The 27546-nt window shown below is 39.2% G+C and overlaps 2 protein-coding genes across 2 annotated transcripts; one reads left to right on the forward strand and one right to left on the reverse strand.

Moving 5' to 3' along the window:
• Positions 1-124: 124 nt before the first annotated feature.
• FGB (fibrinogen beta chain) lies at positions 125-6882 on the reverse strand. The gene is made up of 8 exons (XM_063422854.1): positions 6745-6882; positions 4991-5194; positions 4076-4259; positions 3270-3497; positions 2713-2826; positions 2047-2169; positions 1570-1855; positions 125-701 (listed from the first exon to the last, which is right to left on the reverse strand). Exons 1-8 carry the CDS (start codon positions 6817-6819, stop codon positions 473-475), a joined length of 1443 nt encoding a protein of 480 aa, XP_063278924.1. The 5' UTR covers positions 6820-6882; the 3' UTR covers positions 125-472.
• A 5459-nt stretch (positions 6883-12341) lies between these two features.
• On the forward strand, positions 12342-25740 carry PLRG1 (pleiotropic regulator 1). Its single transcript, XM_063422981.1, has 15 exons — positions 12342-12411; positions 13927-14033; positions 15129-15271; positions 16351-16404; positions 17647-17740; positions 18143-18233; positions 18430-18531; positions 20101-20193; positions 20545-20694; positions 20793-20894; positions 21393-21495; positions 22059-22167; positions 23680-23819; positions 24327-24520; positions 25535-25740. Exons 1-15 carry the CDS (start codon positions 12403-12405, stop codon positions 25592-25594), a joined length of 1551 nt encoding a protein of 516 aa, XP_063279051.1. The 5' UTR covers positions 12342-12402; the 3' UTR covers positions 25595-25740.
• The last annotated feature ends 1806 nt before the right edge of the window (positions 25741-27546 follow it).

Consider the following 27546-nt stretch of genomic DNA (forward strand, 5'->3'; position numbering starts at 1 on the left):
TAGTTACTGTTACTTTTATAATATGAAAGAAAATAACTGTCTCTTAATCAGTGAAATGCATTTCCTTCTCCCCAGATTACGCAAAAATACTTAGGAATAATATGAGAATAGTTTAGTCTTTAGATTTTATTTGTTTTAAGAAAACATTTAGAAATAATCCTCTCCCTCTTTAAAAGAGATACAAAGGGCCTTTGTAAAAGAGCGAAACAAGTTCTTTTTATTTTATCAGTGTTATTCTATAATAGTTAATTCTGCCTTGTGCACAAATGAAAAATGGAAAAAAATACACTTGTGAGTTATTTTCATCAGATTTAGATTTACATTTGACACAGCTTTTCACTTTAGGTCGCAATATGGTTGTACATACAGATTTGCTTCTCATATGTAAAGATAAGACTGAGAACCATGCTAAAAAGATAACCATGTACAAACACTAAAAGAAAATCCCCAAATCTGCACATTTTGATAATGGTTACTGTGGAAAGTATGGCCGGATTTTCATGCTCATCTTCTTCATTGAATACCACGACCCTTTCCAGTTCATCCATACGACACCATCATCCGTGCCGTGCTTTGCCATGTCCCAGGTGTAGGTCCCTCCCCAGTAGTATCTGCCGTTGGGGTTGGCTGAGTGGCAGCGGTTGTACCACCATCCACCACCATCTTCCTTGGAGCACTGCTTTCTTGGATCTAAAGTTAACCTGAGGAGGGGAGGGGGAAAAAAAAAAGGTGTTGAAAGTGACATCTGTAATATAGGCTAACAGATCAACAGAGTACATATACCTGCCCAAGTACTGAAATTCTCAAACTGTAATAAACAAATTAAGTCCTCTCTGAACTTTCTATACAGGATTGACCATCACAAGTGTGTACTATATTATGCACTCAGAAGGTAAAGCAGCTAAGAAAAACAAATCAAATTTTAGTAACACCTCTTTGGGAATGTCATTTTAATTTACTGATTGAAAACTATGGTTACTTTCATAATGATAATTACAATATCAATGAAATTTAAAGATAGAAAGCAATGAAAATATGTCTTCCCCAACCAAAGCAATTTCTTTATTCATAAGTATGTAATCAGGTATTAAGCATAGATTAGAGATACAATGCTCTATTATGTACTTTACAACTGAACTCCTGTCTTCTGAGCAGAACATTGCTATTTAAATCGACCTGCTATCTGCCTGCTTTTTCAGGACCTATTATATTTTACTGGAGCAAGTACCAATATTCCTACTTAGTGTCCTCAGCACTGCTACTGGCAGTCTCTGACTATGAATATATTGCATCCAGATTTGCTGTTTTGTCTGTAGTAAGTCATTCATTGAATCAATAAAATTCAGCATGCTTGCTTATTACTTGGTTGTGGACTGTCACTAACATAATATATAGTTTTGTCCTGTCCTTGTCTATGCCAAGGGAACTGCATAGATATTTAGCTGGTAACTTGCAAGGATATAACATATTTTGACATACTACAAAATGCTGTGAAAACTAATGGCAAATTGCACAAATAATCTATATTCTGCTCTATTTTTATTTTAAATGTCTAGTGCAAGTACATACCATCCATCATTGTCTCTGTCATAAGTACTGAAGTACATGCCATTGTGAATTGTCATTGTCCTGTTTTCTCCATGCAATTGGGAAGCTCCTTCCATCAGTGCGTTGCCTGCAGTGCCTTTGTAGTTACTAACTGAAAGCTGATACTTGTTCCCTTCATTCTGTATGGTGAAACCTCCATAATGAGCTGATACTTTATCACCATTCCAGTCCTCCATTTCAATTAAAACTTCAGTGGGCCCTATTTTGGTAAGCTGGCTGATCTTGTCATTTCCAAGCCAATATTCACCTGAGAAACAACAAGTGAGAAACCCTCTGTGAAACACATACTTCACAATATATTTCAAGGCAACTTTATTATCTGCCTATAGGTCTGCTGGAGTGGATTAGTTAATTAAAAAAAAATCTAAGAGCTTCAAAAAATAGGAGAAAACGGTTTCAGTGAGAGAAGCTCTTTGCACTTTATGATTGGTGTTTTACCTGGTGTATCGCAGTAGTTCTTCCCTCCACTCTTTGCGACATTTCCAAATCCTTTTTTATACTGATCCCATACTCTTCCGAAATTAACACTGCCATCCTGGCGGTTCTGAATCAAAGTCCAGCCTGCAGGAGCAGGAGTATTTAGATTAAATTACCAGTACAAAAGGAGCATCAAACATTAAGATAAAGCCCTTTTAACTTCACCTCAGGACCAGAGGAGCATATGGCTTCCTTGCAGCAGGTCCTTCACTGTTCCTGAGCTCAGTTTTGCCCTTTTGCTCACACTTCAGTAGAACCTTGCTTCATAAGGAAAGGTGGAAAAAGCAGAACTTGAAGTATGGCCCTGGTCTTTTGTCAAGTGCATTGGAGCAGGGAAAGAAATGAGCCAGGCTGTCCACTTATGCACCATCCATGATGATCATAGTGAAATACATACACAATTTATTTCCAGTTGCACTACAGAAGTATCCTATTCTGCATCAGCAGATGACCTCAACAAGAGGTCATCTTCCCCAAATAAGTCAATCAGATTTAATTACCAAGTAATTATTATCAAGTAATTACAAAATGTGTAATTTCATATTTCTTTGTATAAATACAAATTACTAATATGATTTTTGGTAGCATCAATAAATTAATATTATAACAGCATAGTTTCACACTAACCTCCATTATCTGTTTCCATGTCACAGTATACTCTGTATGGCTTTGTGAAGGGATCTGGCTGGATGAGGTACATTTCAGATGTCTCACCTCCCTTTCTGATGATATCCTCACATTCTGCAAGAACAAAACAGAGACTATTATCGAAAGACCTGTGAACTTCAATAGTCTTCTTATCCTTTGGCTTGCTGTTATATAGGAACGTTTTAAATATCTATAGATGGTATTTTACTTTCATTTTGATTTCTGTAATACATAAGTGAAAGAATCATGGAAGAAAGAATACTGCACTGTGCAACTTTTCCAAAAGGGAATTTAAATTAAAAGAAGAATTTCTTTAAAATGCTACTAGCAGTGGTTACTAGCCACTTACAAAGATTGATATAGGATAAGAGGATCTTTGGTCTGACCAGTATAGTGATAGAGAAGATTTTTTTTCATCTAGGCTCACTTTCCATCTTTCCTAATACCCTGATCAATTGTACAGGCTTCAGATGCATCCATCAATTTGCACAGTGACATAAATGGGAGAAAAGATGTCATTATAGTTGAATGAGTACCTTTGCCTGAAACCACGGGAATATTACAGGAAACAGAACATGGGGAACGGCAGTAGTCCACCTGGGTTGCAATGGCATTTTCCAATTTTTGTATCTTTTTGTGTAAAGAATCCACAACTGCACGAAGAACTCTGAGGCTGGATGGGATGTTATTGTCCAGATTATCCTTTATATAATTATACTGCAATTCCACTTCTGTGTTGTACTGAGAAAGTAAATCATCATTGTCTAGAAAAGCAAAGAGATGAAAAACAGATTAGTTTTCAACATATTTCCCAGTTAGAAAATGATGAAGAGTGATTTGTGATTACAATTTGAGATGCCACTAGGCAGGAATGCAGGAAGGACATTTCTTTTTGCTTACTTTTCTACAGTGTGCAAAAACTATGCAGATACTCTCAGGGAAGTGGCACATGTGTACTGTTGTTTCTTTGCTAGCTAATAGATTTATCAGCGGTGGATTACTCCACCAAAGAGCAGTAATTCCCTTCTTTCTGGGGAACCATGGTGCCAGTCCAGAGGCTGGTCACAAATGGATTGGATGGACACAAGAAAATACACAGGTAAGGGGAACATGTGAATGATGTACATTTAGAGACCTCATATAAATCCTGCCTTAGTATGAGATCCATTCCTTTGCCTCTCTCAAAGGATGTTTTTTAAGAGGTCATGGTCACAGATCCCTATTTTGCTAGATATTCCATGGTATTTTTAATTTTTTTAAGAAGTCCCATTGAAAAGTATCTGTAGGAACGCCAATAAATCTTCAATACCATTTACACTAGCAGTTCATAGAAACAGCTTACCTTTCCTTTGTTTTTGCCTCTTTACCAATTTATCATCTAGAACAGTCACATATTCATAGAAAGATGAAGAGCTCTCTGAAAGTGTGTTCACTTTATATTTTAGATCACTAACAACTGCTTTCACAGATTTTTCCTGTTTTAACAGTGTGGTTCGCAGCTCACATCCAGTTGGACATAGCACTCCCTTAAAAGAAGGAAAAAGGGCTGTGAATAAAAGCAAAGCAGTTCTAGTCCCGTCAGTGAGAAACCATACCTTTAAACACAGCGAAGAGTTTGTACTGTGAGAACATGTATTGTAGCATCTAGATAAGATTTAACAAACTTCATTTGCTGGCAGCTTCCACACTCAAACTTGTGCTCAGGCACTAAGATGCCTCTCAGCATTGTTACAGCTTGCATTTTCCAGCAGGGATCATGGCAGACACAGTGTGATAGAGTGACTGCGTGTCAGCATGCCGGTATGCTGTCCCGTAAGAGCTGCAGCAGCGACTGAGGGTAGACTAGAACTACATTTTGAAGCTAATTTTAAGAAAGACGTGGGAGGTTGGGGGGTTTTTTGGTCCCAAGGGTTCCTTAAGATTGTCTGAAATTGAATCCAGGACTTCTGTAGAGGTCTTTCCTGCCCTAAATAGTCACCTGTGCAAAGCCAGGCAGAAGGCCCTGGCTAACCCACAGATACTTTAGGTTTATGGTTCAACTCTCATGTCCCCATCTTTGCTGTAGGCTGACTCCACCACTAATACCACAGACTCTGATGCATTACCCTTCTGAATGCAGTCCTAGTAAACCCAAGCAAATGAGGGAAAGCTGGACTGCTTCAAATCAATGACTGTCCTTTATTTGGCAAGGAAGGCTCGGGTGTACTAGAAGGGAAGGACAGCATGTCACCAGCTGTCTCCACAGCCAGACACCTACCAGCTCCTCCAGCGCATGCTTGCAGCCTCCAGCATCAGGATAGACGACCCGCTCCTTCTTGTCGCCCGTCTTGCCGCGCTTCGGGGGCCGTGGGCGGTAGCCGGCCCCGCTGACGGGCGGCGCCACGGGCCGCAGCGTGGGCGCCATTTCGCGCCTCTTGTCCACGGGCCGGTGGCCGCGGACGTCGATGGCAGGGCTCTCGTCCTGCAAGGGGAGACAAGGCGAGACGGAACTCTCTGAATCTGGGATTCTGCTATTGCAAAACGCCGTGCACAGGGCGGAGGCATCCGTTCACCGCTCTTTAGTATTTTAAACAGCAAGGAAGACCGGGGAATCGAATGAAAAAGCCGTAATGGAAATATTATGCTGACATTATGTAAAAGTCATTGCTATTCCCTTCCTTGTAAGACTAGTCATGCTCTCCATACCTAGATATAGATAAACTAAAAAATCCTCAAACCAAAATAAAGCAATATTTCAATAGCCAATTTTGACCAAGGAATAAATCTTACATAGTCCAGAGCTACTAAGCACCATGAAACTTGAAGTAGTAGGCTACAAAAACAAAACCAAACCAAACTAATTAGACATCCTCAGGGCTAAGAAGCACATTTTCAGTGTCCTGTTTTTTACTGGGATACAGGAATATTTGTAAGAAAATCAGGCCACAATCAAATACATCATCAGGTCTCAGGCGAATTTCACCAGCTGTTGACTGGTGAAGTTAGGAAAACCACTTAACATCTCTCAGAGTAGGTTTGTAGAGCTTTCTCTGATGCATACATTCCTCATATCTGCCAGAAACAGCCTGGGCCCCAAGCATTTTTTCAAACAAAAAATTCCAATTAATAGTTGTTTGAGCTACTGAATCAAAACCAACAGCCATTTCCAGTCCAACGCAGACTTAGCTCCAAATAACAAACATTTGAAAGGATCCAGCATCAGAGGCTTCAAGTAGTTTCAAAAATAAGCAGCATACAAAACACAGAATTGCTGAAAATGATTTAACATATTAGTGTTAAAGTGTTACCAGTAGTCAATGTGCAGACACATGTCCTTAGATTGTCAGAAAGTATGACTGTCCAGACCAATTTAATTTTTAGAGGGATTTTCAAATTATAAAAAAGTGGACCAAAAGTATAAATTGTATTTCCCACTAAAACATTTTACTTAAACAAAAATAAAGATATATTAAACCATTATTTTATATTGATTCTCACTGCTTTTTCTTCTGTTTAGCAATTCTTACCTTTTAATTTCCAATGTTATGCTATATGAACTAGTTTGTAGTTTGTAGGTAGTTTGTTTGGTTTTGGGGTTTTTTAATGTCTACTGACTCTGCAGAAAATTTTTTTACTGTCTTTGAGACACGACATGATTAATTACATATTTCTACTCCTTTATACCTAATACTAATTGTCCATAGCATCATAGTTTAACATTGCTAAATTAGTATCCGTAAATAAATTCAGCTAAAAAACTGATCATAACACCAAACATTCTTCATTCCCTACAGAAAAAGAAACAGGAATAAAATATGTCCAAACTTAGAAAATAACTATTGTGGAGTTACATATAAAATGTTAATTTTTTGAACAATTCAAGTGGAAGAAGAACATGCATTGGATTATCTTTTCCCACAGCTTCTGATTTAGCTAACTCACATAAGCTGAGTAGGTCTTGCATGCAATTAAATTACATGAAATGAAATTAATTATTAATGACAAATTATTAAACAATATCAGTACTACAACCTCCTCATCATAGTCCGAATAGTCTTGGGACTGAACGGAGGAAACACAGAGCAGGAACAGCAGGAGCAGTTTCATGGTGCTGGCTTGCTTGAGGAGCTCAGTGATCTTCTCTTTTCATCAGCTCTGACAGGGAGAGGTCACCTCTGTTCTTTTATACACGTGCAGCAACACTAATTTCCAGCTTCACAGTGATAGGATCAACCCTTCTGAGCAATCAGAGTTTCTCTGTTAATGTTCAACTCTTCGCTCTGTGCCTGAATACATCAATTGTTGAGCAATTCCTCTGGACAACTCTTATCTATATGTCCTAGAGACTGCTGTTTATGCTGGCATCAAATACATGTTCAGATCCTTAAAAGTACCTCCTGCTCATATTACACAAGATTACCATTTTCTCAAAAATCACAAGTGTTTTAAAACAGCTGAAAAGGTGAATGGCCAAAGGGAAAAAAATTACTAGATGTCATATTGTGAGAGCTCCTTTATTTTTCTCTGCTGAAAATGTGCATGTTTCGAAAATGCAGTAATAAATGTGAAGACAACTCACATCATACAGATTTCTGAATTTTTCTAAAAAAGTTTGATGACGCATGATAGGTATGGAAATCTTCAGGTCGTTTAACATAAAAGTGAAAAAAAAGGTCTGTTATTACATTATAATCTTGAAAAAAACAATTATATTATTATATATCTATAATAATATTATTATTATTAATGAATAATGTAATCATAAGTCAATATTTTTCCATTAATATATACTTGTGATATTGTAAAAGAACTAAAATAATTCAATATTACACATTAATTTGCTGTTTTCCTTTTTTAATATGAAAATTACCTCTTTCAAGTATTATTTAAATATTTTTAATAACTTTTTAAGAGAATACAGAATGAAGTTACTTGAATCATAGTGAAATACTCAAACATACTTTCTGATGTTTTATAGGAAGCTCTGTATCATTGCTCTCATATTAGCAGAGTTTTAACATTTCAGTGTTTATATCTTGTGATTTTCTTGGGCATCAAAAATGACCATAATGTACTGAATTAAATGAAATATGCCAAGTGAGAGCCAGCACACTTTTCTGAAGTCATTCATATCAATGTCTGAACCAATGAAGGGATGTAAACTGTGGTCTGAGCTTTCATTTCAAAGACTAATTTGATGGAGGGGAGGATTTTATGGGAAGCAAACATAAGAACAGCTAAAATTCCTTGGTTTAGACCTTTTTCCTGTATTCATGCTGTTGTCAGAATTCTAGTAAACTTTGGACATTCACAAAATATGAAAACTGTTTAACCTGACTGGTTTAATTATTGAACCATTTGGCCCCAAATCAGCCGCAGTTCAAGGAGCTAAAACTCCACTGAATTGGATGTCCTGCATGAGGACATCGCCAACACTATTAGATTCAGAAGAACACAAAATTCTCCCTACAGACATTAAAGAAATCTAAGGCCAAACCTGACATCATTAACAAGCTATTTCCGCTTATGATGCTAACCAAGATGTTATCATTGATTTTGGGAATATCCTAACTTTTAATACACTTTTCCCTCTATGTACCTCTGAGGGGAAGTTCAGCCACCCTCATCTTACATATGGAAGGCACATAGTAATCTTGAACCTTTGCCCAGGGCTTATGAGTAGCTTGTAGTGCATTGGAACTAAAACTAGGTCTCACTATTCCTGAGCAAGAAATTCCAATTATTCCAGCTCCGTTCACACAAATACTAATTAAATTTTAATAATATTAAGTGATATTTATGCTAAATCTGTTTTGAAACCATCAGCATGCTCTGCAGCAATTGATGGTCTCCTTCTTCAGGCATTAAGCTCTCTTTAGCTCCTGATGAAGAGCCCTGGTTGTGTCTGTGCAGAGGCTGACGGAGACTGGATGATGAAGGTTGGCGCAGGAGCCACCAAGCCAACTGCAGAGTCCCAACATGGGAACCCCCCCGGCTTATTCTGCCTTCAGATGGGATTTCCCCTTTGAAATTCAGCCTTTGACCTTCCCAGCTCCAGTGCTTTTCATTGACTTCTCTGGGAGAGTTGGGTAGTTGTGTCTCCCTGAGGATTCTCCATGAGCAACACGTATTTCACACCCCAGCAGGTTGGTGGCTAGGTGCCAAATGACCAGATGCCTCAGGGCAGGAATTGTGTGCCTGTCCATCTGGTAAGCAAGGGCCTTGTCTGCACTGTGCCTGGAGACTTTAATCAACAAAAATGGTCCAAGTTTGGAATGGCATACAGAGGAGTCTATCCTGGCAAACATACACACGTACAGAAAAGCATTTTGGCAGCTGAAGTTAATCTCCATTAGCATCATGGTTATGAGATGTGATTTTACTCTCATGCTTGCAACCATTATGTCATGTCAGGCTGAGACTTCATAAGGATCGAATAAAGCCTCACTGAGAACCAAATTACAGCTAAAATTTCTTCTAAAAAGAAGCTCTCTCTTCCAAACAGAACAACCTATCTCTCTTCATACACCCTCCTCCAACCCATGTGGCTAATGGGGAGGTGTTCCCAGAGCTAAGATGGTGGTGATACTACAGCATCTCTACTAGAAACTACAATAATACTCCATGGACCTGTTGGTGTTCCAGGACACCCCTCTGTACAGTATTTTTGTACTAAAAAGGCACTTACTGGCAGAGGCATACGTGTGTTTTGAGGAATGACTATTTGCTCGCTGCCCTGGTGTTTGTTGCATCAATCAGTGATGCAACCCTCTTTACACAAACCCCCTGTTCCCAGGTGAATCCCTATCACCAGATCACAGCTCTTCAGAGCTGGATGTATCCCCAAAAGAGGTCTTGGGGAACAGAACCTTCTTAGGTTAATGTTTCAATTTAAAAATAGCTGTTGATTTAGAAATGTCCTTTTAAACCAGTAGTGTTGTAATAGTGTTATCCTATCAAAAGAGTATTGTAAACTTAAATGTTCATCTCTGCTGAGATGAACATCTGTTTTACTTATTTGCTTTTACTGGTAGCAAATATTACTTCAAAGGTTTCTTGTAAATGATCATTAATGCTATCTCTGTGTTCTGGAAGCCACATTAATGTTAACATTAATGTTCATTGGCTTTAATATAACACTAAAAATTAATCTGACTTGCGAGTCATCTCCTATGAAATAGTGCTTATTAAAAAATACACAGTTGGCTATTTCCAGAATTGCAGCTGACATGCAAGAACCCATCAAGAAGCCACATGTAACAAAGAAAATTAATGAAGTGCATACCTATTAATACTACTGACATGATTTATTGATGTTCCAGGACTAAATTTCATCTTAGACTAAACCTTCTAGAAAAAAAAAATTAAATTTGTCCTCTAACTAGATTCTGAAATCTCTGAAAAGATTAATTTGTCCTCTGAATTTCCAAAGCATTACAAGGATAACAGGAAACAAGTTCAGATTATACATTTCTGAGGGGAATGTTTATATGTAAAACATTTAGAAAACTACAGCAACTCCAAGGCCATGTGAATGATACTAATAATAGTAATAACAAGCACAGGCAAGTTTTTTTGCTAAATATATTTTTAAATTTTGCTACCAGAGTGCATATTTGAAATTTAGTTTCCCTTTAAGAGGCAGTGGAAATAAGTGTGATTTCTTTCAACAGAAAATAGGAAGCAAACGACTCTACAGACAGCCAGAGACTGGCCTTTAAACTATTTTCACACATGAAATCCACCAGGCAACTGAGTGATCAAGCAGGCACATGCTACTCTGTGTGCAATCTTAAAAAAAAGAAAGATAAACCTGTTTGAAACAGGTTTATAGCCCTTCCCAGGTTTCGTTTCAAATGTTGTCTATCTTCAGTCTAACCTCATCAGTCCAAGAGGATGTAAGAAAGAGACTTGCCACATTTTGACACACTGCCCTGTGGAGTTTGCACTCTGGGTTGCACTTTAAGCAAGGACAGACAACGCTCCCCCTCCTCGAGGTGATGTGCTTGTCTTTCCGGGAAGCTCTAAAATCCAGCAGGGATTGCCAGCCTCACCAGAGGGAATACCAAAATAGGCTGACATGTTAAAGGTGAAACCTGGCTGCCTTGGCTTGAAACTGAGCGGGCAATAGCTCTCCACAGTCACTGACACAATGTAATTGGCATCTCTTCCCCACTGCTACCTAGAACGGCAGCTGGGGCTCAAAGCCACTTTTCCGTCACTGTATCCTAAATTACTAAATACAAAGCACCAGTGCAGCCACCAGAAATTACCCACCAGCTGCAGAAAAGACATGATATTTATGTCAAGCAGGCAAGTTGTGTGCCAGAAATAATCCCAAGCTAACGCTGTCCTGTATCTAATAAAGACAGCACGTTTGAACCAACTGTGTTGCACTGAATTACTTGTAGCTTGGGTGGTTTTGGAAAGTGTTCACAGCTCAGGCATGAAGGCAAGCAGAGACAGTGAGTGGCTGGTTCAGTAGTAAAGAAGAGCATGATGATGGAGTGGCTGCAAAAGACGAGCTTGCCAAATCCCAGATACTGCTCAAAGGATAAGACTTCCTAGAATTAAGAGCAGATGAATATATGTGGAGAAAGTAGGCGCCTATTTTAAATTTGCACGGATGCATTTGGTTATTCTCCTCATGAATAGAAGTGAAATATCAGGTGAAGTACCAGGGTACATTTGCAAGATAATTACAGTCTCTGGCCTTTCACAACCAACACTTTCCTATGAAGTGCAGGGGTTGCCAGCTCGTTCACACGCTTCACTCTCCATCAAAATGAGGTCCTGTGGAGCCAAACTAAAGACACTCGTCCCGAAAGATCTGCTAGAATGGCTAACATCCAGTACCCCCGCCGTTCCAAACCGTGCGGGAAGTTTGAAACTTTACCCTTGAGAACTCGCGAGGAAAGCAAGACTTGAAACCTGTAGCTGCCCGGCCCTGGGCAGTTGCGGAGGCGGTATTTTCAGCACCAGGCGGGCACTGCCCGGCCCTCGCCCAGTCCCTCAGCCGAGGAGGCAGAGCTCGGGCCCGCGGCGGGCCGGGCGCGGGCGGCGCCGGCGCCTCTCCGGCAGCGGCACACCGCCCCCTGCCGGCCGCTGCGCGCCCCGCGCCGCCGGGCACAGCGGGGACAGCCCCGCGCAGGGCCGCGGCACGGCCCGGGCTGCACGGAGCGCAGCGGGGACATCGGGTCCCACCCGCCGGATCAAGGAGCGCCACGCCAGAGCGTGCGGCAAGAGGGCTGTGTCCAGAGGGTTCTTGAGTATCTCCAGTGAGGGAGACTCTACAACCCCTCTGGGCATCCTGTTACAGTGCACGATCATCTGCACAGTAAAGAAGTTCTTCTTCGTGTTCAGGTGGAGCTTCCTGTGCATCAGTTTCTGCCCACTGCCTCTTGTCCTATTGCTTGGCACCACCGGGCAGAGCCTGGCTCCCTTCTCTTGTCGCCACATGTTTATATAACTATACACGCTGATGAAGTGACTCGCACCGCCTGCTCGGCAGAGCTAGCGGGGCTCGAACCGGCAACCCTCCGAAAACAGAGTGGAGGGGTTGCCATAAGCCCTGCCCCTCCATTTTACCCTCTCCGCCCATTCCCCTCTGATGCGTCACTTCCGATGAGGCGCGGGAAGGCGCCGGAAGTGGCTCCATAGCGGCCGCGGGGGAAGGAGTCCGGCGGCGCCATGGCGGAGGTGAGGGACGGGGCAGTGGCTCCGCACGTCCACTCTGTCACGACCATGAGGCGCCCCGGGCGCCAGGGAGCGAGGTCGGGGCCGAGGCCGGGTCAGTAGGAAGAGCTGGGTCGGGGTCGGGCGAGAGAAGCGCCGGCCCGCAGCCGCTAGCCTCGCTGTCCCGCGGGTGGGAAAGGCCACTGTGGGGATGGACTGTGGCGGCCCCTCTATCCGCGCATCCCCCGCCTGCTTCGGCCCGGGGACAGCGAGGTGCCCGCAGGACGCAGCGAGTGCGCGTCATCGGAGTGTGCGTGTCTGGGGCGGGAGTGAGCAGCGGGTTTGCTTTGCTAGAGCTGTGCCGAATGCGGAATTGGTGCTGGGGGGTATCCGGCAAAGCATCGCCAGCCCGTCAAGAGAGGGGATTGTCCCGCTCTGCTTTGCTCTGCTCTGGTGCGGCATCATCTCGAGTGTTGGGTATTGTTTTGGGTACCACAATAACAGAAAAAGGCATAAAGTATATGGAGATGCTCCCCAGGGGTGTGGTCACAGCAGCAAGGCTGACATAGTTCAGTGAACATTTGGACAATGCTCTCAGGCACAGGGTGTGACTCTTGGGGTGTCTTGTGCAGGGCCACGAGTTGGACTCGATGATCCTTGTAAGCCATTTCCAGCTCAGCTCGATCTGTGATTGTGGGGAAGTGATGCTGTGGTGTTTGACCACCAGAGAGCTACCGACTCTGTTAGCCCATAAAGTAAACCACAGCATTTTTTGTGAGGGCTTGGGAGTGTGGAGAAGCTGTGGAGAAAGCCAGTGCTTTTATAAGTTGTAGAATCTTTACTGTGGGGTGAATATCATGCACTTCTGAAAGCTTGTGGGGCTGTCAGGGTTATAGAAGAAGGTGCAACCAGTGCTGCAACACTATGAGCTGTTTTTTTACAGAAAAGCATCTGTAAAAAACTACTTGCAGAAGCTTGCTCCCTGTTGGGTAGACGTGGTGGTACCTGCTCCTCCGTGTATGGTGACAACAGCTGCTGTTGTTGAGTGATGATTAGCCATGTTAACATGAAGTGGCACTGTGCACAGAAATTCATGATTGCCTGTGTTCTTTTTGCGGTGGTAGTGAAGGAAAATTTGCAGGGTTTTCTTGGTTTTGGGGTTTTTTTCTAGAATTGATTTCTTTATTGTCTACATAAAAACAGAACTGGGAAGGATGTGGGATAAAAGCTTTTATACTCATGGATTTGTCATGTTGATACCAGTGCAGAAAGTTTGATCAAAGTTTTTGGCTTGCTTTTCAAAGTCTTGTAAGTTTTCAAGGAATAGATCATAGTTTTGAACAAACGCTGAAGTAAAACAACCCACATAATAATGTAATTTTTTAGTTTCCAAGAGGATTGCTGTCTTCTGTGAACCGAGTGGTTGCATGTCGTATAACAGAACTGAGATTTGAAATTGCTACTCGGTTCTAGTTATATTTCAATGTTCAGTTTTTCATTTAATTCTGCTCAAACTTACTTAAATGCTCTTTATTTTAGGAAGTCCAAAAGCATTCTGTGCACACACTTGTGTTCAGGTCTTTGAAGAGAACCCATGACATGTTTGTAGCTGATAATGCCAAGCCTATCCCATTGGATGAAGAAAGGTAAGTGCTTGTTGGGGGTTAGATTTGTTGCTTTTTTACTTATAGAATTTTTTCATAAGTTGTTGAGAAGCTGACTGCTGGGTACTCGTAGGTACTTAAGCAGAACGAAGGGGCCAGAGGGTTGTAGCACCTGGCTACACTTGGTTGTGTCTCTGGGAGTTTCTCTCAGAGGGGAAAGATGATGGAGAAGGAGAGTTTTGGGGGCAGGTAAAGGACAGGGCTGGGGGCAGGTTCTGGCTCTTGCATCGGAGAGAGGACGGCCAGGCTGCTGCTCGCTGCGGGAAGAGTTCCCTGTCACCACCATGTCCAGTGCTGGTAAATCTACCACCATCTGCTCGGATCCCCAGGAACTCTGAGCTCGCCTCCTCCTGCCCTGCTGGGCTGGCTCTGGCTGGCCAGTGTGGCTTCTTTGGCGCTGCTTTGAGGCTTTTTGCTACTCTGTAGCCCCGCACTGCCCTGCCCCGCTGGGACATCCCTGCCCTTAGGCTACCACTGCAGAGCATCTGATCTCATCCACCAGCCCGGGACTTGTCCTCCCTTCCAGCTCGGCCTCTCGGAGTCCTGCTGGGGCACCGAGATCAAACTGCCCCGGGCTTTTTTGTAAAAGAAAGCCCTCAAGGTTCCTGGTTCTGTTTATTATTAATGCTGTAGTTGTTGTTTGTTTGCCGTGTTATACACACACAGACACACACACACATATATATATATATATATGCTCGGCAGAGCCCGTGCTATTCCTATCCCCTTACCCCTGCCTAAAAGCCCCTTTAATTTTCTAAATTATAATAATGTGGAGCGAGGGGATTTGACTTTTCCATTCCAAGGGAAGCCCTATTCCTCCCTAGCAGACACCTGTCTTTCAAACCAGTTTCAAGACAGTTCTGCTGCACTCAGTGAAGTTTTAAACTCTGTCAGTGATTGCTCCAGCCAAGTCGGAAATTCAGATGTTTCTGTGCTGTTAACAGTGTAATCTTGAGCGGAAAGAAATACTAGAGTTGTTAAGTAACTTTCATGACATCCTCTCTGAAGTAAGAGAGCTTGCAAACAGTTCAAAAGCTGGAGTTTAATGAGGATTTTGCTTTACTCTTCCCACAGTCACAAGGTGAAAATGGCAGTCAAGCTGCGCACGGAATACGGCTCAGTGCTACACATGCCCACTCTCAAAGAGAACCTGCGGGAGAAAGGAGGCCCCAACACTGGGGATCCCTATGGACACAAACAGTATTCTGGAAATCAAGGTCAGTTTTCCTTTAGTGGTATATTTGTTTTGTGACAGTCTGGTATAAAATCTGCAGAATGCAGTCCAGTGTTAATCCACTGGAGATAAATACAGAAATAAAAACCACCTTTTTGGATTGGTATTTTCTTGCTAGGGCCCGCAGGAGGTAAGTGATTCAGAAAAAGGGGAAAGTTTATTTTAACAAAAGAATTGCTGGGTGTTGTAGATTTTTTTATAGTGATTAGTTGGTAAAAAGAATAATTTTTGTTAACATTAGCGTGTGGTGTACTCAGGTGTTAGAGTTGATTAATGTATTTCTTATGTTTGCAAGTTCATGATGATTAAGGACATGCATTTTTGTTGATTTTTGTTTGTTGTGGCATTTTTGTGTGTTGTCTTTGTTAGATCTTTTTTTTGCATTTTATGTTTTATTTCACAGTATATTTATGGTCCTTAAGCTGTGCAGTTTTTAAACCAGTTTTAAACCAGTTTTTAAACCCTTTATTTCAAGTCTGTAGAGTTTTTTCAGTATATGTTTTGTGATGTATGTTAGATCCCTTATGAAAATTCTCTTCTGAATTTTCTGCCTGGTTTATTTGAGGTAGTTGGTATTTGTGAAACCATTACAAGTTGATATTGAGATTCTGCCCAAGGTGCTTTATTTGGAAGTATTGTGAAAGTGAAACATGTTGAGAGGGAATGAAAAATCTTTTAAGAAAGGAATTTTTTTTTTAATCCTGACAGCACAGAGAATCGACTAGTTTATATTTCAGACCCCTTGCTCTTTGTATATTTGAATCCTTTTCTGTGATGTCTGCTTGAAAGGCAATATGAAGATTTTTCTCTTGAGTGCTCTTGATAACAAGTAGTGTCACCATTCAAATTAGTTATTTTTTTACAACTGAGTTTTCTAAAATGGAGATAACCAGAACAAATGAAATTAGTGAAAATGAGAAATGTCGGAGTGTATTGGAGGTGGTTACTGGTTTCTTCTGCTGTGTATGATCTGCTCTCTTTTCCACTGTTTGCTATTTGAGTGCATTGTTTGCAGTGCAGTATAGAATGTAATTATTAATATAATATTTTCCTTCTCTTTAGGACAAGAGGTTGAGTATATGGTGACTGGTACGCACCCGTACCCGTCTGGGCCTGGTAAGTAAAATTTTGCAAGTGTTTGCATGGATTTTTTGGGTTTCTATTCTGAACAAGATATCCTAGCAGGAGCAGACTTCCTCTTGATGTGAATCCATACTTAACAGTAGTGGACCGTTGCCTGCTTTTCATCACCAGAGCAGAAAGGTGCAGGTTAACCACCTTGCTCTGGAGAAGAGACTTGAGGGTGCAATAATTTTAGTGTAATTTGCTTTTGCCTGTGCTTGTGAAAGTTTATGTTTCTCTGTTGTTACACTGACCATTGCTAATTGCCACTGTTACTGATGATCCTGCTCTGTTTTTGTAAAAGTTTAGTTTTAGCCATCGATCTTTCATTGTGTTTAAGTTTATTAAGAGTATAGTGGAAAATCTGTTGTCTTGATTTATAACTTAAAAGATGTAAGTGTTCAGTGGATCCTCAACCATTAAAAAAACAGGCATAGTTGCTTGTAACTGTGGGGATGAGACTTGCTCACAGTAGCTTCCTTAAGTTTAGCATTCTTTTAATAGAATCATTTATATCAGGGTTGAAAATCAGATTACTTTCTTTGCTGTTTCTTGTTTTAACCTGAATATTTTGCCCCAATACTGAGTTGTTGTCAGCTGACAGAAGTTTGGGTAGGAAAAGAAGTAAAACAATGAGTTAAATTTACCAGTCTGTACCAAAGCTATAGTTTGCAGAGTTTTTAAACTTTTTAGACAATATCTGCTGTTCTTGAGATAAAGTTAAAAATCTGAAGATGTAACCTGAAATTCTCACTTCAGTAGGACTAAAACTTTTGTAGTTCTGGCACCATTGTGTGATGCCAAACACCACGTAGGGATGGATTATAAATTGTACTAAGGGGCCTAAGTTAGCAAGTGCTTTGCAAGATCATGTTATTTCTGTGATGTTTGCATTTCCATAGCAGTTGAAGCTGGATATAAAGATGGGTGGTGCTCTTTATTAGATTTTTGTTTGTTTGTTTGTTTCCACTGATATACTGTTTTATACTCTAGAAATTTTGTACTCACATATGTAGTAGATCAAGATGGAAAGGATTTGTGCCAAGATAAAGATTTCAGTAGATTAGAATTGGATGTGAAAATGTTATTGAAAGATGAGAGTTAATATTACAGGTATGTCGGTCCCTTGTTTTCAGGTATGTGTGTGTGTGTATATATATGTTGGTATAATACACTTCTGAGTTCCTGTTTAAAGTAGTTATCTTTGTTTCTGATGCGGGTTCTTTTTTTTTCAAGGTGTGGCTTTGACAGCAGATACTAAGGTCCAGAGGATGCCAAGTGAATCTGCAGCACAGTCCTTAGCTGTAGCACTTCCTGCTTCCCAGTCCAGGTACTGCTGTGTTATCTCATTGACACTGTTATCTGTGGAATTTCATGGCAAATCACAGAAGCTGGGATAAGAGATACTTGCAGTAATTCAAATACTGTTTAAGAAACTGCTTTTGGGATGGACAGGCATTGTTTTTCTGTACACTTTTTTTCTTTTGTATTGTCATGAGAGGCAGTGTGTGGAAGTTGGAGCAGGGGAAATTTTGTTTAGTTAGAAGAGAAAAATGAGAGGTTTTGTGGGTATCTGTACCTTGAGGTGGTGAAGCCATGAACAGGGTGCCAAGAGAGGTTGTGGACTCTCCATCCTCTCCATACAACACTCACTGGGTGCAGCCCTGTGATCCCTTATCACTTAGCAGGAGAAAGTTGATCACAGTTCCTGAACCATTTTCACTCACCCTAGGCTGGATGCAAACCGGACAGCTGCTGGTGTGGGTGACATTTACAGGCATGCTGGAATATCCGAGCGTTCACAACCTCCTGGGATGTCTGTGGTGAGTCTGTTGCACATCTGACGTGAACAATACATGGCGTTGACCAGACTGCTTCTGGATCCGTGTGTGTGTTGTGTGGAGTGCTCCTGACTGGCTAAATTTAATCAGTATTGAGAAGGCAGAATGAGAAAGTTTTAGGCTTTGGGCAAACAGATAAGCTACAAAGCAGAAGAGTAACCCTTCTTTTAACTTACAGGCTATGGTGGAAGCTGGTGGAAACAAAAATTCTGCATTAGTGCCAAAGAAGGCTCCAACCATGCCCAAACCTCAGTGGCATCCACCTTGGAAACTGTACAGAGTAAGTTAAAAATTACATGACACAAACATGCATATAGAAGTAAACATACTCTATGTAAGACCTCAAATCATAATTTTTGTTCTCATTCACAAAAATATAATCAAATATTATTTAAAAATGTGATCAAAAAAGTGATCACAGCTAAGCTGTAACCACACGCTCTCTCTTTGAATCTCTTTTTTACTCCCATAGCTGTATTATGATAAATTGAGTGGAAGGTTTGCTGTATTAGTCAGAAATCTGAAGGCTAACCTTGAATGCAATTTTTTGAAAAATACTTGGGCTCCAAGGAGTATATAGGTTTTCTAAATACAGCACTATTGGAATATGTTAGCTATAAAAATTAAGATAAATGCCATTTGAAAGAAATGGCACCAAAATAAACACATGGGAGATTTATGGTAAACAGATGAAAATTTGAAAAGTGCCTCCTTGTTAGGAGCACTTTTCAGAGAAATGCTGTCAATACAGTTCAGGTCACTGGAATAACACAGTTACTGTATTAAATGATAACTGTATTAATACAGTTACTGTATTTCTACATAGAAAGAGTTTTAGTGAAGGTCAAAATCCTTACTCAACAAGATAAAAGGTTGTTCAGACAGCTTAGAAATAGAAGCATAGCTGGAACACCAAATGAGGATTTCCTCTATCTGTTGATTTAGATCTACATTTCAAATGGTTTTCCTGAGTTTAGTTTGAAGTTGTTTGTGAAAGATGTGAACTCAAAATAGGTTAAATGAATTAGTTCTTAGATTTCTCTCCAGAAAAGAGAAAGCCCATTTCTATTTCTATATTAGGAAAAAATCTAGACATTTTTCTTAAAATCTTGTGTCTGTGGTCTCATGTGATCAGGAAAGACCACTTTATCTTTCCAAGGTATTTCTGCCTAAGAAGCTTTGTTGTGTTTTAAATCTTTTGAAATGAGCTGCATGGCAGTACATGAAACATGACATCCAGTGAAACCAGGTATGGGGTTTGATTTTAGGTGTCTGACTTTGGATAATATAGAGAAACAGGCTGGTGAAGGCAAAGCATGTATTGGCAGAATATTTCTTGTGAGCTCAGTCTCCATTATTTCATTATTGGGAAGTGTCCAACTCACATATTACTCCTGTTTTGGGGAAAAGAATGTGATGGTATGCTTTAAGAAGTGATTATATAGAAATGTGATTCAATAGCCAATATTTTTGTAATTATTCTTTGTATAACCACAGCAGCATAAGGAATCTGCTCAAATACAGTCTTTGTAAAGCTTCAAGTGTTTAGCCACGGTGTTAGGGACTCTCAAAGGATGTAAAAAAGTTGCTTATAGAAACAGGATCTTTGTGTATAGCAGCTTCCCCAAGTCTGGTGTCTGTAAATTTCCAGTTTTCTCTTTGTTTAAGTGAAGTAGAAGTCAAGCTGTCTTCAGATCTGATTTCACATTTGACTTTTTTTGGTAAATAGGAGCAAATTTCAAGGAAAGTGACATCAAAAGGTATTGTAGTATTTCTGATTTAGGCTCTTTTTTTGTTTTTGTTTTTTGTTTTTTGTGGGTTTTTTTGGGTTTTTTTGTTCTTTCTGAAGGTTATCAGTGGTCACCTGGGCTGGGTGAGATGTATCGCAGTAGAACCTGGAAATCAGTGGTTTGTTACTGGCTCTGCTGACAGAACCATAAAGGTAAGAGGTTGGAAGAAATGACTGACAAAAGTTTACAGGGGGTGGGCTTTTTTGTTCCCTTTTTATTTTAAAATGTTTCCAGCCCTTGGAAACAATTTATTTTTTACCGTTTGTGGAATAATGAATTGCAGAATGTTTTTTCTTTTATTCCCTTGTCATAAACAATTTGTGGAGTAGCACTAGTTCTTTCCTTGAGAATTCATTTATTACATGGTAGTATCTGGAGAGCAAATGTTTATATGACTGTATTTTTAACTTACATTGCAACAGGATCAGTTATATGTAGGTTGTTTACCCAGACTCACTGTATGGCTTTTTCCTCTCTACCTTAAAATACCTATTTTGGTGCAGATTTGGGACCTTGCCAGTGGCAAGTTGAAATTGTCTTTGACGGGCCACATCAGTACTGTACGAGGGGTGATAGTAAGCGCAAGAAGTCCATACCTCTTTTCTTGTGGAGAAGACAAACAAGTGAAATGCTGGGATCTTGAATACAATAAGGTAAGCTGCAATTTCTTTAATTGAAGGAATTAGTAGTAGCAAATACAGAAATCAAAACATTTAGAATATTCTTTCAATGTGTGTTTTTATTCATCTAGGTTATCAGGCATTACCATGGTCATCTAAGTGCCGTCTATGGCTTAGACTTGCATCCAACAATAGATGTGCTGGTGACATGTAGCAGAGATTCAACAGCACGAGTAAGTATAGCATTGTTGTGTTTTAACATCTTGATATGTGTATTTCAGTATCTTCATTTGTAAAAATGAGCCAAAGTTATCATCGATTTAGATGAAATACTAAGATGATTTGTGTTAGCTTTGTCTTACATTGTTGATAACATTGAAGCCCAAATGCACAAACATGCCATGTCGCTTCAGGATAATGTTTTATTTCTTAATTTAGTAAGTAGACTGTAACAGTGTATGTAGAATTGCTTAGTATTTAGAAGGTGGTATGGGATTATGGTGACTTAAATTATCCATATGCCTAGAAGTTCATTAGCAGGTTCCTGCTCCCCTTGATATTTGCCAGCTGAGGCAGTTGTGTGATAAGTGGTTGAGTTAAAAATACCACCTAAATATCATTTTTTAATATGTAAGACTATGCAAGGAAATGATGTAATCAATGACAGTGCCTAAAACACATCAAATATGCACCTGTTGCTGACCTCTGACATATTTGCTCTGAATTCTTAGATTTGGGATATCAGGACGAAAGCCAGTGTGCACACACTGTCAGGACACACAAATGCAGTAGCAACTGTGAAGTGCCAAGCTGCAGAACCACAAATCATTACAGGTATAGTAGGCGTGGTTTCATACATAACATGATTGAAAAACCTAATGATGAATGTGTTTGTTCAGTAATTACGTGATGTTCATGGTGTCATCTTGGTGAATTTGTTCAAATCTCATACTCGCTTCTGTTGAAAATGGGCCGTGCAATGGTTATTGCATACTATTAATGGTATGTTTAAACAAATACGGCTGTGCATTGTTTGAATGCTTTTCTGCACTTCCTTTTTTCTGGTGTGTTCATGTGTTACAACATGCATTGCGATTTGCATTTTCTGTGATATTTCAGTTCTCCCTATTTACTTGAGGAATGTCTAGTACTGTGGTTAAGTGTTCATCTTCTTTCCCATTGTGTCAAAATCCAGCTTTGCAGTGTAACTTCTTAGTTCTTGGATTTAAAACTGAGCAAAAATACTTTTGGAATCTGATATCATCTTCATCCGAGGTGACATTAGTACAATATTTTGTCTCTTATACATAATTTTGTCTGCCCTAGCAAAGTAACGATTATGCTAAAATCAAGGTGATGGTTTCTACTACTTTTTAAAAATTTTCTTCTCATTGTAGGCAGTCATGATACAACCATACGGCTCTGGGACTTGGTGGCAGGAAAAACCCGTGTTACTTTAACAAACCACAAGAAATCTGTAAGAGCAGTAGTGCTACATCCAAGACAGTAAGTTTTCTTTATTCTGTTACACTTTCACTGTTTTTTGAGAATTGAAGAGAGCCAATGTGAATGATGATCTAGAATGGTAGAGCATAATTATATGAGAAACTAATGGGATGATGCAAAAATGCACATATCAATTATAAGATACATTTTACTGCACTGATTGTGCTTCACTAGTATTGGCATTGGTGTACATTAGCAGCCCTGAGAATGTCTTATATCCCAGAGTTACTTACGTGTGTGCCTTTCATTCAGTCCTTAAAACTTGGTGATACACTGCTTGTAAGGGTAATAATAAATATGTAACTGAATGGTTGTGAACATGAATCGCAGTAGTTTTGTAATGTGCCTTTGCACACGTGTGATTAATGCTAAAGGAGACCGTGATTAATAGAATGACCTTTGTTTTGAATATGTGGTTCACTGCACAATACATTTCAATCTCACTGACCTTATAAAAAACCTTACTGTGAAAATTGGAGCTTTGAAGCAGAAGTTCTTGGAAGTGCTCTGAATTTAGATGCTGTATTTTGTTATCTGTTTGGATCCCCATTAAAACAATGGAGAAAGGGAATTCACACAGAACTTGATTATTTCTGCACCCTTAATACTTTAAAATTACATTTCGTCATTTCTATCAGAAATTCAGAATCTTTGATATGAATAAGCTCTGTTCCAATGTGTGTCTGAAAAATTGTATAGCCTGTTAGCTATAGCTATAGAAAAGACTTCTAGTTTTACTTACATTCTGAAAAAAAAGTAATTCAAGTTTCAGCTTCATCAGTTACATCTTTTTGAAAGTAAATTTTGAGTATTCTTGTAAAACGGTAGCAACTGTCAGACTATAGTTCAGTATTTCTATTTTTTTTAATGTTCTGGTATTTTCTTGTAATATTTACTTTTTAATTTGTGGTATCTTTTAAATAGACAGCAAATTCCCTGGACATCATGGCAAATGAAAGTTCCTACAGGCTTTTGTATGTGCTGCCCAAATAACCATGTAACTGCTTGCACAGCTTTTAATGAAGAAATTTTTTATTTGGGGGTAACTTAGTGGAAGAAATTATCTTTCTTAGTAACATTTTTGCAGGGCCTTTTCCTTGCTTATGTAATTCTGGAAGATTAGCCATTAACCTAACCTTGGCTAATGGCTATGCTTGGGCTATGCCTTATTTTTCCCATTACCTTTGCTGATGATGCCCTTATACCTGAAAATTTGCCAGCATAACAACTGAGGAGAACTTAATGTGTGTTTTAAATATTTGTTTGCATATTAAATCCTACAGTATATAGGATGTTACAGAGTTCAGTTTATGAAGTGGAAAGAAAACAGTAGGAATAGGTAATTCATGACTTCATAAAATTGCTTAATTTCATGTGACATAAACATGTCAGAAAAGCAGTTTTAATATTAAGAAATTCTGCAACTAGAATTTAGCACTAGTTTTAATAAAGGACATTTGCTCTCACTACAGCTATTTTGAGCTTTAATATACTGCATTTATTTTCTTTCAGTTACACATTTGCATCTGGTTCTCCAGACAATATTAAGCAGTGGAAATTCCCAGATGGAAACTTCATTCAGAACCTCTCTGGTCACAATGCTATTATAAACACACTGGCTGTAAATTCTGATGGTGTTCTCGTCTCAGGAGGTAAAAATGAGAAATACACATTCCTCTCCTCTTCCCCATGTACATGTGGCTGGACGTCCTTAGGCAGAGATGCTCATGGAGCTCTGCTTTATCTAGGCCTGGGAGCCTGCTGCAGGACACCATTTCATTTTGTAGTGATCAGGACCACTTTCATGTCCTTGGATGTTTCTGAATTGAATTTCATTCAATTTCAGTGGAGCTACTGAGCAGGGAGCTTGGTACTCTGAATGCCAGTCCTTACTGTGCCTCCAAAGCAGCTTGCTGCAATTGCCCTGTGATGTAGTGTATGACCCCTCTGGGTTATCTGATGGAAATCTGGGTGAGATTCTGAGGAAGGAAAACAGCGGAAAATGGGAAAATTTATAGGCTGTGCTGAGCTATTCTACATGAATGTTATGTGATGTATTCCTGATGTATTTACTACTTGTTCATGATGCTGTTTTTAGAAAACAGATAGAAATTAACTGATCAAAATGCTAAGTTTGTTTCTTTGTTTGTTTGTTGTAGCTGATAACGGTACTATGCACCTTTGGGACTGGAGAACTGGATACAATTTCCAGAGAGTACATGCAGCTGTCCAGCCGGGTTCTTTGGACAGTGAATCAGGAATATTTGCTTGTGTTTTTGACCAGTCAGAAAGCAGATTGCTAACAGCTGAAGCTGATAAAACCATAAAAGTATATAAAGAAGATGATACTGCGGTATGTCAAAATGTCTTTTTAAAGTACTTTCATAAAATCAAAAAGATTCAGACTAATGTAACACATGTTAGTAAGGGGGATGTGTTCAGACTTACGTAATCCATTTTGCTGAAGTTTGAAAGACCTGTATGAACATTAACAGGACAGTAGCTAATTTCTGCAATCCTAATTATTGTTATATGCTGTAGTACAAATTAGGGTCAGGTCTGTGAACTCTTCTGTAAAAGGCCTTTGTAGTGAAGTTTGGAGAAGTCTGAATACAATAATGTACATTGGGTTTTGAATCCAGTGGGGAACTGTGGGGTTGTATTCATGAAAATATGGGAATCAGCAAAAGGATTGCACTTTAAAAGTTTATTGTACTTATTTATATGATCTGGATTAGTTATTTGCCTTGACAGTTTTTAGAATTTAGAGTAAAGAGCTTATTTTCAAACTGTTATTCTAAAATCTGAATTAATTTACCAGTGGAGAAGACAACAGATGATTATATAGTTGTCACCCTAGGACAATAGTTTATCAATGTATGTCTTCAATATAAAGAATATAAGATTTTTTATTAAACGTTAGAATTCTGCACTGAATTCGACTTGGAGTAACTCTTAGATATAAACAATCAGAAATTTTTTGTCCTTTTTGAAGTTGGGCAAAATACACTGCATGACATCTACCAGTACTGATGTACATATGTCTGGCAGCCCTGTCACTGGCAAGGCCTGTTCATGTGTTTTGATGGACCACAGTGTTGTTTTGGAAGTGCCACTGACAACCTGATCGTTTTCCTTGTTGGAAAAAAAAAAGGACAAGAACAGAACAAGTACTGCTATGTACTTCAGACAATGAGATTAGAGAAAATCTAATTTGGGTAAATTAATTACATTGTAGATTAGGTATTAATAATGCTACATATGAAATAGAGTACATGTACTTCATAAGTAGTATTTTTAACTAAACCTTACTTATAGGTGATTTCAAGTTTAAAATAATTCTTACGAGCTTATTTTTTCCCTTTAGACTGAAGAGACCCATCCTGTCAGCTGGAAACCAGAAATTATCAAGAGAAAGCGATTTTAGTGTGGCAGCATACTACTTCTGTAATTTTGTTTTGGCTTTCCTGAGAACATTCAATCATATTTTGTTCTGCCTAGAACAGCAGAGCAAGAAGTCAGCTAAGTCACTGCTATTTCAACTTGTTTTATAATAAATTTTATTTCTCTTTCCTTTTGTCTTTTTTTGTTGTGATTCCAGCAAACCAGTTGAATCTTAACTTTGTGGAGCATGCATGGTTCATGAAAAAGATAGGTGTGCAGGTGGTTATTTTTTTAGACTTACACTCAATCAGTTCTTATAAAAATATTTTGATGAGATAGGTTGTCTGAAACACCTTACTTGACCTCAAAAGTTAATTGCAAATTAATGCATAGAAGTAATCTTCTGGAAGTTCCTTGGGGACACTTTCAGATTTTAGACCAATATTGTTTATTGTACATAGGCTAAGTCTATACTAAATTAGAGTTACAGAGTAATTTAGGAACAAACAGGACAACACAGTATTAAGGTAGTTTGCTTTATAAACACGACCACTGAGCATTGCTGGTGCTGTGTTACTAATGAAGTGGATCTTCAAAGTGTATGTATCCCCAGGAAAGCTTTCAAATAAAAGCACTCATCTTCACTTATGTTATTTCAGAGTGGGTCTTCTGTAGCAACAACCACTGTCAAATCATTTTGTTCGCAGGACCAGCTGGCTTCCTTTGCAGGTGAACTGTTTGCTTTTTCCAGTTACCTAAAGCTGATATGACAGTAGAGTGCGGTGAACTTTTGAAACTCAGCTTGAGGAAAAGCTCTTAGGTTCTTTAAGCCTTATTTTTACAGATTGCTGACTTCCTATGATCTTAGGAAGGAATTTAAAATAAACTGTTACTGAAAGATAGTTAGTACTTCTGAAGGGACAAATCTTTCATTGGCTCAACAAATAGTCACAAAACAAGCAGTAAACATGTAAACCTCCTTGCTAGTGCTTATCTGTGATATCTGTGCTGCTCTAAAGTACTTTCTCTTCACAGGGCAATGGAGAAAGTCATTGTCATGTGGCCATTCCATTATTGGCAACTTTGCTAGCAGTGTTAATAGCTGAATTGGCAAGTTTTACGCTAAGAATTAATCTGTGGCCTCATTGATATCAAGCATTGATGTCAAGCAGTTCACAATAATTATTTCTATTCTCTGTCAGTTTGACTTCTTTAAACACCAGGATTTATATTAGAGAAATTAGTTATTTGCATTGTAATTTACAAAAAGCTAGTAAAACTAAGTGTTGTTTATATTAGAATATTTTTGGTTTTTTAATGATACATAGGAGGCCTTGCGTTTATAATCTGAATGTTTGGCAATGTTGTTTTAAGGGAGTCCATGCTGCACAAATAACTGAATTTTATTTGACAGCTACCATTATAAACAACCTCACAAAATAAAAGGGGAATATTTGGTATTTACAAGTTGGATTAAGCATCTTTTATTTCAATGGTAATTTGAATTTTTCTGGATGTTGATTACAGTTCTTTTCATGTTAACTAATATAACAGTTAAAAATGCAGATTGTGGCTTATGCATGTTGTTTACTGCTACTAATGCTTCATTCCAGAAATCAATGAATTATTGGTGTTACACGGAATTTTGTTGCTCACAGTGAAATCCTCTTTAGGAAACCAGAGCAGAGAGAAGTAACTTACTTGAAAAGAGATAGGATTGTTGAGGATTTCTTTATTGTTTCACTTTGTTTAGGATTTTCATAAGAAGTGTCAAACTTTTTTGATAGTTTGAAACAAGGAAGGAGAAATTACAGCTCTAGCTATGGGCCACAGTTCTAGCATATCTTTTCTGTACTGGCACTTTGCTTTAAAAACTGCTTTTATTTTGCTCTTTATCGTTTTATGAAAATGATAAGGAAATCAGAAAGTCTCCTTAAGAACCTGCATTTCTTTTCTGGACTTCTGCTGGAATCTATCTTTGAGCAGTGGTTACCG

This window comes from Prinia subflava, chromosome Z, assembly GCF_021018805.1.
Source record: "Prinia subflava isolate CZ2003 ecotype Zambia chromosome Z, Cam_Psub_1.2, whole genome shotgun sequence".
Lineage (NCBI taxonomy): Eukaryota > Metazoa > Chordata > Aves > Passeriformes > Cisticolidae > Prinia > Prinia subflava.